General features: G+C 56.4%; 1 protein-coding gene across 1 annotated transcript in view; it reads left to right on the top strand.

Annotated features, from left to right (window-relative positions):
- Positions 1 to 15: 15 nt before the first annotated feature.
- The window catches only part of kat8 (K(lysine) acetyltransferase 8), a 29,385-nt gene continuing 19,079 nt past the window's right edge, over positions 16 to 10,321 (top strand). Inside the window, exons 1-3 of the mRNA XM_088637445.1 lie at positions 16 to 439; positions 3,016 to 3,090; positions 4,024 to 4,196. Coding sequence (XP_088493571.1) covers positions 31 to 439; positions 3,016 to 3,090; positions 4,024 to 4,196 — 657 coding nt within the window. The 5' untranslated portion in view covers positions 16 to 30. The remainder of the gene's footprint in view (positions 440 to 3,015; positions 3,091 to 4,023; positions 4,197 to 10,321) is intronic.

The raw sequence follows: 10,321 nt of genomic DNA, 5'->3' as shown, positions 1-10,321 counted from the left end.
TACGCGTTCTTACGGTAGCGGCTGCGCGGAATGGAGGGCGCCCGTACACCAGACCTTACGGGGCAGCGCTCCCCCTCGCGCTCGTTCTCGAACAGTCTCGCGGTGGGCGCCCGCAGTCAGCGAGCAGACAAGATGGCGGCGGCGGTGGCGGTGTCGCCCGGCAGGCAAGGCTACGACAGCGCCGGCGCCTCGGAGGAGCGGATGGACACCGACCCGGACCAGCGAGGCCCCGGTGACAGGTCGGAGGGCGAGGCCGGGCTCCGGGCGGCCTCCTCGTCCAACGGCAGCGGCGGGGAGGAGGACGAAGCGGAGCCCCGGGAGCGGGCGGAGGGGCCGTCGCGGCCCGGAGAGGGAGGCGGGGCGGCCGGCGGCAGGGAGCAGGAGGTGTCGGTGGAGATCGGGGAGACCTACCTGTGCCAGCGGGCCGACAAGACCTGGCGTGAGTTGGCCGTTGATCGGTTTTGTGGCGCCGGTGCTGGTACCGGGATCGCGGGTCCGAGTCCGATCGTGTTCGGTCGCTGCTGTTGTTGTTGTTGTTGTTGTTGTTGTTGTTGTGGAGGCGGGTCACTGGGGCGCCTCCACGCGTGGGTGGGTTTATTTCTGCCACTGGAGCTATTATAGAAATATAATAGAGACCCCCTCTCCACCTTGTCGGCAGCCTGAGCCAGCCCCGGCCTTTCCTTTCCCGCCGCCGGTGTTGTTTTTAACAGGCGTGCAGGTGTGCTCTTGGAGCCCGCAGGTCTGCAGCGCCGGTACCGGAGGGGATCAGGCTGCTGCGCGGCTGGGGTCGGAAAGCGCTTGTAAAACCAGTCAGCAGCTGTGTCCCACTGGAGCTCAGCAGTGAGAGACTCCTGGGAGAGGTGTTAGTGGGGCCACTAGGGGGGCGCTGATGTGGGGGTCCCGATGCCCCAGTACAGCGATGGGGACACTCTACTGTAAGAAAGCCCCCCACTGGAGCTTAGCAGTGTGAGCCTGGCCAGTACCTGGATATTATTATTATTGTTGTTGTTGTTAAAAGAATTCCTTACATAAATAGCGCTTTTCTGGACAGTCCACTCAAAGCGCTTTTCAGGTAATGGGAATGGGACACTTCCTGGGAAAGCTAAGGCTGCTAAGTTTGCCAGGTGGGGCTGCACACTGGTGGTGGTGGAGGGGATCCCCATTACCTGTAAAGTGCTTTGAGTGGAGTGTCCAGAAAAGCGCTATATAAGTGTAAGCAATTATTATTATTATTATTTTATTATTATTATTATTATTATTATTATTATTCCTGGAAGAGGCCAGTAGGAGGCGCTCACCCTGGGTCCTGATGCCCCAGTATAGTGACGGGGACAATAGACTGTAAACAGGTGCCGTCCTTCGGATGAGACGTAAAACCGAGGTCCTGACTCTCTGTGGTCATTAAAAATCCCAGGGCGTCTCGAGAAAAGAGTAGGGGTGTCACCCCGGTGTCCTGGCCACATTTCCCCCTGGTCTTTACCCATCATGGCCTCCTAATAACCCCCCTCTCTGAACTGGCTTCATCACTCTGCTCTCCTCCCCACTGAGAGCTGCTGTGTGTGAGCAGACTGGAGCTTCATCCAGGTGGGGGGGACACTGGAGGGGATCCCCCTGACCTGTGAAGAGCTCTGAGTGGAGAGTCCAGAAGAGCGCTTTATATACATTAGTAAATTATTATTGTTGTTGTTATTATTATTATTAAAACCTGGATAGGGTGAGGCTGCTGTGCATTGGGAGTCTTAGTAACAGCACTGTGAAGCCAAGCAATCTGTCAATGCAATGATTGCGATCTTTGGGTTACTCAGTGCCCTGGAAATCTGCTTGAAATCACTGTGAAACCTGGAGAGGATTATTCTGGATCAGACTGCTGCGCAATGGGAATGTTACTGAGAACATAACAAACCTGGAGTGGATCAGACTGCTGTGCATTGGGATTCTTACTGACATCACTGTAAACCCTGGAGCGGATCAGACTGCTGTGCATTGGGATTCTTACTGACATCATTGTAAACCCTGGAGCGGATCAGACTGCTGTGCAGTGGGATTCTTACATACATCACTGTAACTCCTGGAGCGGATCAGACTGCTGTGCAGTGGGATTCTTACTGACATCACTGTAAACCCTGGAGCGGATCAGACTGCTGTGCATTGGGATTCTTACATACATCACTGTAACTCCTGGAGCGGATCAGACTGCTGTGCAGTGGGATTCTTACTGACATCACTGTAAACCCTGGAGCGGATCAGACTGCTGTGCAGTGGGATTCTTACTGACATCACTGTAACTCCTGGAGCGGATCAGACTGCTGTGCAGTGGGATTCTTACTGATGTCGCTGTAAACCCTGGAATGGATTACTCTGCTATGCAGTGGGATTTTATCTGGCATTCCTATAAAATCCTGGAGTGGATCATTCTGTTGTGCAGTGGGATTCTTACTGACATCGCTGTAAACCCTGGAGCGGATCAGACTGCTGTGCAGTGGGATTCTTACTGACATCGCTGTAAACCCTGGAGCAGATCAGACTGCTGTGCAGTGGGATTCTTACTGACGTCGCTGTAAACCCTGGAGCGGATCAGACTGCTGTACAGTGGGATTCTTACTGACATCGCTGTTAACCCTGGAGCGGATCAGACTGCTGTGCAGTGGGATTCTTACTGACATCGCTGTAAACCCTGGAGCAGATCAGACTGCTGTGCAGTGGGATTCTTACTGACGTCGCTGTAAACCCTGGAGTGGATCAGACTGCTGTGCAGTGGGATTCTTACTGATGTCACGGTAACTCCTGGAGTGGATTACTCTGCAATGTAGTGGGATTTTATCTGGCATTCCTGTAAAATCCTGGAGTGGATCATTCTGTTGTGCAGTGCGAATCTGAGTAACAATACTGTTCACCCCAGAGTGAATCAGACTGCGTCTGCAGCGTTGTGAATTGATAGAAGTGTGCTTCTAGAGCTTTAACATCATTTTTCTCTATCCTCTTGTCCCTCTCTCCTCTCTCTCATGTCCCTCTCAGACTCTGCGGAGGTCATCCAGTCACGCCTGAACGAACAGGAGGGCAGAGAGGAGTTCTACGTTCACTATGTGGGCTGTGAGTGTGACTTTATTATCACTGTACACCTGCAGTAACACCCCAGTCACCCCAAGGTACACCTACAGTACCCCCACTGTATCCCAGTACACCTACACCTACAGTAAAACCCCAGTACACCCCACTGTATATCCCAGTACACCTACACCTACAGTAACACCCCAATGTACATCCCATTACACCTACACCTGCAGTAACACCCCAGTCACCCCAATGTACACCGCAGTACACCCCACTGTAAACCTACAGTACACTTACACCTGCAGTAACACCCCAGTACACCCCACTGTATATCCCAGAACACCTACACCTGCAGTAACAACCCAGTACACCTGCACCTACAGTAACACCCCACTGTACACCCCAATACACCTACACCTGCACTACCCCTATACACCCCAGTACACCTACACCTACAGTAACACCCCACTGTACACCCCAATACACCTACACCTGCACTACCCCTATACACCCCAGTACACCTACACCTGCAGTAACACCCCAATACACCTACACCCCACTGTATACCTGCAGCACAGTCAGCACAGAGAAGCACTTAGAGCTCAAGAAAACATCCCAGCAAGGTGAGAACATTCAACAAATTTAGAGGCCTTGTTCCCTAAAGCTTTGTACCCCAGTACCTGCCCTGACTGGAGTGTCTCATCCCTGGCTTCTCTCAAGACACAGCGGGTATCGGCTTCAATAACAGGGCTGGGCAGCTTGTTCCACTCTCCCACCCCCCTCTGTGTACAGTAGAGCCTCCTGTCCTGTCTGGAGTGTCTCTTCCAGCTGTGTCAAGAAAGAGCTCAGGGTTTTGGCTTCAGCAATATGGCTGGGCTGCTTGTTCCCCACCCCCACCACCCTCTGTGTACAGTAGTGCCTCCGCTGTGGTCTCGTGTGTCGCTGTAGCGCGGTGCTCCCTCTGCCCCCCAGTTAACCGGCGCCTGGACGAGTGGGTGGGGAAGAACCGGCTGGCCCTGACGAAGACGGTGAAGGACGCGGTGAGGAAGAGTGTGGAGTGCGGGGGCGAGCTGGGCGAGCAGCCCGAGAGGAAGATCACGCGCAACCAGAAGCGCAAGCACGACGAGATCAACCATGTGCAGAAGGTAACCGGGCCTGTCTGGGCTGTACCACACAGTGAAACACTGTGACTGGTTCTGTCTGGGCTGTACCACACTGTACCACACTGTGACCAGGCCTGTCTGGGCTGTACCACACTGTGACCGGGCCTGTCTGGGCTGTACCACACTGTACCACACTGTGACTGGTTCTGTCTGGGCTGCACCACACTGTACCTCACTGTGACTGGTTCTGTCTGTGCTGTACCACACTGTACCACACTGTGACCGGGCCTGTCTGGGCTGTACCACACTGTACCACACTGTGACTGGTTCTGTCTGGGCTGTACCACACTGTACCTCACTGTGATCAGGCCTGTCTGGGCTGTACCACACTGTACCTCACTGTGATCAGGCCTGTCTGGGCTGTACCACACTGTGAAACACTGTGACCGGGCCTGTCTGGGCTGTCCCACACTGTACCACACTGTGACCGGGCCTGTCTGGGCTGTACCACACTGTACCACACTGTGACTGGTTCTGTCTGGGCTGTACCACACTGTACCACACTGTACCACACTGTACCTCACTGTGACCGGGCCTGTCTGGGCTGTACCACACTGTACCACACTGTGACTGGTTCTGTCTGGGCTGTACCACACTGTACCACACTGTACCACACTGCACCTCACTGTGACCGGGCCTGTCTGGGCTGTACCACACTGTACCACACTGTGACCGGGCCTGTCTGGGCTGTACCACACTGTACCTCACTGTGATCAGGCCTGTCTGGGCTGTACCACACTGTACCACACTGTGACTGGTTCTGTCTGGGCTGCACCACACTGTACCTCACTGTGACTGGTTCTGTCTGTGCTGTACCACACTGTACCTCACTGTGACCGGTTCTGTCTGGGCTGCACCACACTGTACCTCACTGTGATCAGGCCTGTCTGGGCTGTACCACACTGTACCTCACTGTGACTGGTTCTGTCTGGGCTGCACCACACTGTGAAACACTGTGACTGGTTCTGTCTGGGCTGTACCTCACTGTGACCGGGCCTGTCTGGGCTGTACCACACTGTACCACACTGTGACCGGGCCTGACTGGGCTGTACCACACTGTACCACACTGTGACCGGGCCTGTCTGGGCTGTACCACACTGTACCTCACTGTGACTGGTTCTGTCTGTGCTGTACCACACTGTACCACACTGTACCTCACTGTGACCGGTTCTGTCTGGGCTGCACCACACTGCACCTCACTGTGACCGGGCCTGTCTGGGCTGTACCACACTGTACCACACTGTACCACACTGTGACCGGGCCTGTCTGGGCTGTCCCACACTGTACCACACTGTACCTCACTGTGACCGGGCCTGTCTGGGCTGTACCACACTGTACCACACTGTGACTGGTTCTGTCTGGGCTGTACCACACTGTACCTCACTGTGACCGGGCCTGTCTGGGCTGTACCACACTGTACCACACTGTACCTCACTGTGACCGGGCCTGTCTGGGCTGTACCACACTGTACCACACTGTGACTGGTTCTGTCTGGGCTGTACCACACTGTACCACACTGTGACCGGGCCTGTCTGGGCTGTACCACACTGTACCTCACTGTGATCAGGCCTGTCTGGGCTGTACCACACTGTACCACACTGTGACCGGGCCTGTCTGGGCTGTACCACACTGTACCACACTGTACCACACTGCACCTCACTGTGACTGGTTCTGTCTGGGCTGTACCACACTGTACCACACTGTGACTGGTTCTGTCTGGGCTGTACCACACTGTACCACACTGTGACTGGTTCTGTCTGGGCTGTACCACACTGTACCTCACTGTGATCAGGCCTGTCTGGGCTGTACCACACTGTACCTCACTGTGATCAGGCCTGTCTGGGCTGTACCACACTGTACCACACTGTGACTGGTTCTGTCTGGGCTGTACCACACTGCACCTCACTGTGACCGGGCCTGTCTGGGCTGTACCACACTGTACCTCACTGTGATCAGGCCTGTCTGGGCTGTACCACACTGTACCACACTGTGACCGGGCCTGTCTGGGCTGTACCACACTGTACCACACTGTGACCGGGCCTGTCTGGGCTGTACCACACTGTACCACACTGTGACCGGGCCTGTCTGGGCTGTACCACACTGTACCACACTGTGACCGGGCCTGACTGGGCTGTACCACACTGTACCACACTGTGACTGGTTCTGTCTGTGCTGTACCACACTGTGACCGGTTCTGTCTGGGCTGTACCTCACTGTGACCGGGCCTGTCTGGGCTGTACCACACTGTACCACACTGTGACCGGGCCTGTCTGGGCTGTACCACACTGTACCACACTGTGACTGGTTCTGTCTGGGCTGTACCACACTGTACTACACTGTGACTGGTTCTGTCTGGGCTGTACCACACTGTACCTCACTGTGACCGGGCCTGTCTGGGCTGTACCACACTGTACCACACTGTGACCGGGCCTGTCTGGGCTGTACCACACTGTACCACACTGCACCACACTGTGACCGGGCCTGACTGTGCTGTACCACACTGTACCACACTGTGACCGGGCCTGTCTGGGCTGTACCACACTGTACCACACTGTGACCGGGCCTGACTGGGCTGTACCACACTGTACCTCACTGTGACCGGGCCTGTCTGGGCTGTACCACACTGTACCACACTGTGACCGGGCCTGTCTGGGCTGTACCACACTGTACCTCACTGTGACTGGTTCTGTCTGTGCTGTACCACACTGTACCACACTGTGACCGGTTCTGTCTGGGCTGTACCACACTGTACCACACTGTACCTCACTGTGACCGGTTCTGTCTGGGCTGTACCACACTGTACCTCACTGTGACCGGGCCTGTCTGGGCTGTACCACACTGTACCACACTGTACCACACTGTGACCGGGCCTGTCTGGGCTGTACCACACTGTACCTCACTGTGACCGGGCCTGTCTGGGCTGTACCACACTGTACCACACTGTGACCGGGCCTGTCTGGGCTGTACCACACTGTACCACACTGTGACCGGGCCTGTCTGGGCTGTACCACACTGTACCACACTGTGACCGGGCCTGTCTGGGCCGTACCACACTGTACCACACTGTGACCGGTTCTGTCTGGGCTGTACCACACTGTACCTCACTGTGACCGGTTCTGTCTGGGCTGTACCACACTGTACCTCACTGTGACCGGGCCTGTCTGGGCTGTACCACACTGTACCACACTGTACCACACTGTGACCGGGCCTGTCTGGGCTGTACCACACTGTACCTCACTGTGACCGGGCCTGTCTGGGCTGTACCACACTGTACCACACTGTGACCGGGCCTGTCTGGGCTGTACTACACTGTAACTGGTTCTGTCTGGGCTGTACCACACTGTGACCGGGCCTGTCTGTGCTGTACCTCACTGTGACCGGGCCTGACTGGGCTGTACCACACTGTACCACACTGTACCTCACTGTGATCAGGCCTGTCTGGGCTGTACCACACTGTACCACACTGTGACCGGTTCTGTCTGGGCTGTACCACACTGTACCACACTGTGACCGGGCCTGTCTGGGCTGTACCACACTGTACCACACTGTGACCGGGCCTGTCTGGGCTGTACCACACTGTACCTCACTGTGACCGGGCCTGTCTGGGCTGTACCACACTGTGACCGGGCCTGTCTGGGCTGTACCACACTGTACCACACTGTGACCGGGCCTGTCTGGGCTGTACCACACTGTACCACACTGTGACTGGTTCTGTCTGTACTGTACCACACTGTACCTCACTGTGACCGGGCCTGACTGGGCTGTACCACACTGTACCTCACTGTGACCGGGCCTGTCTGGGCTGTACCACACTGTACCTCACTGTGACCGGGCCTGTCTGGGCTGTACCACACTGTACCACACTGTGACTGGTTCTGTCTGTACTGTACCACACTGTACCACACTGTGACCGGGCCTGTCTGGGCTGTACCACACTGTACCACACTGTGACCGGGCCTGTCTGGGCTGTACCACACTGTACCACACTGTGACCGGGCCTGTCTGTGCTGTACCACACTGTACCTCACTGTGACCGGGCCTGTCTGGGCTGTACCACACTGTACCACACTGTGACCGGTTCTGTCTGGGCTGTACCACACTGTACCACACTGTGACCGGTTCTGTCTGGGCTGTACCACACTGTACCACACTGTGACCGGGCCTGTCTGGGCTGTACCACACTGTACCACACTGTGACCGGTTCTGTCTGGGCTGTACCACACTGTACCTCACTGTGACCGGGCCTGTCTGGGCTGTACCACACTGTACCACACTGTACCACACTGTGACCGGGCCTGTCTGGGCTGTACCACACTGTACCACACTGTGACCGGGCCTGTCTGGGCTGTACCACACTGTACCTCACTGTGACCGGGCCTGTCTGGGCTGTACCACACTGCACCTCACTGTGACTGGGCCTGTCTGGGCTGTACCTCACTGTGACCGGGCCTGTCTGGGCTGTACCACACTGTACCACACTGTGACCGGTTCTGTCTGGGCTGTACCACACTGTACCTCACTGTGACCGGGCCTGTCTGGGCTGTACCACACTGTACCACACTGTGACCGGGCCTGTCTGGGCTGTACCACACTGCACCTCACTGTGACCGGGCCTGACTGGGCTGTACCACACTGTACCACACTGTACCTCACTGTGACCAGGCCTGTCTGGGCTGTACCACACTGTACCACACTGTGACTGGTTCTGTCTGGGCTGTACCACACTGTACCACACTGCACCTCACTGTGACCGGGCCTGTCTGGGCTGTACCACACTGTACCACACTGTGACTGGTTCTGTCTGGGCTGTACCACACTGTGACCGGGCCTGTCTGGGCTGTACCACACTGTACCACACTGTGATCAGGCCTGTCTGGGCTGTACCTCACTGTGACTGGTTCTGTCTGTGCTGTACCACACTGTACCACACTGTGACTGGTTCTGTCTGGGCTGTACCTCACTGTGACCGGGCCTGTCTGGGCTGTACCACACTGTACCACACTGTGACCGGGCCTGTCTGGGCTGTACCTCACTGTGACTGGTTCTGTCTGTGCTGTACCACACTGTACCACACTGTGACTGGTTCTGTCTGGGCTGTACCACACTGTACCTCACTGTGACCGGGCCTGTCTGGGCTGTGCCTCACTGTGACTGGGCCTGTCTGGGCTGTACCACACTGTACCACACTGTGACCGGGCCTGTCTGGGCTGTGCCTCACTGTGACTGGGCCTGTCTGGGCTGTACCACACTGTACCACACTGTGACCGGGCCCGTCTGGGCTGTACCACACTGTGACCGGTTCTGTCTGGGCTGTACCACGCTGTACCTCACTGTGACCGGGCCTGTCTGGGCTGTACCACACTGTACCACACTGTACCTCACTGTGACCAGGCCTGTCTGGGCTGTACCACACTGTACCTCACTGTGACCGGGCCTGTCTGGGCTGTACTGCACTGTGACTGGTCCTGTCTGGGCTGTACCACACTGTACCTCACTGTGATCAGGCCTGTCTGGGCTGTACCACACTGTACCTCACTGTGATCAGGCCTGTCTGGGCTGTACCACACTGCACCACACTGTGACCGGGCCTGTCTGGGCTGTACCACACTGTACCACACTGTGACCGGGCCTGTCTGGGCTGTACCACACTGTACCACACTGTGACTGGTTCTGTCTGGGCTGTACCACACTGCACCTCACTGTGACCGGGCCTGTCTGGGCTGTACCACACTGTGACTGGTTCTGTCTGGGCTGTACCACACTGTACCTCACTGTGACTGGTTCTGTCTGGGCTGTACCACACTGTACCACACTGTACCTCACTGTGACCGGGCCTGTCTGTGCTGTACCACACTGTACCACACTGTGACTGGTTCTGTCTGGGCTGTACCACACTGTACCACACTGTGACTGGTTCTGTCTGGGCTGTACCACACTGTACCACACTGTGACCGGGCCTGTCTGTGCTGTACCACACTGTACCACACTGTGACTGGTTCTGTCTGGGCCGTACCACACTGTACCACACTGTGACTGGTTCTGTCTGGGCTGTACCACACTGTACCACACTGTGACTGGTTCTGTCTGGGCTGTACCACGCTGAGAAA

Source organism: Lepisosteus platostomus, chromosome 6, assembly GCF_059453375.1.
Source record: "Lepisosteus platostomus isolate fLepPlt1 chromosome 6, fLepPlt1.hap1, whole genome shotgun sequence".
In the NCBI taxonomy this organism is placed as follows: Eukaryota; Metazoa; Chordata; class Actinopteri; order Semionotiformes; family Lepisosteidae; genus Lepisosteus; species Lepisosteus platostomus.
Note: the sequence above shows the minus strand (reverse complement) of the source record. Positions and strands in the feature narration are given on the sequence as shown.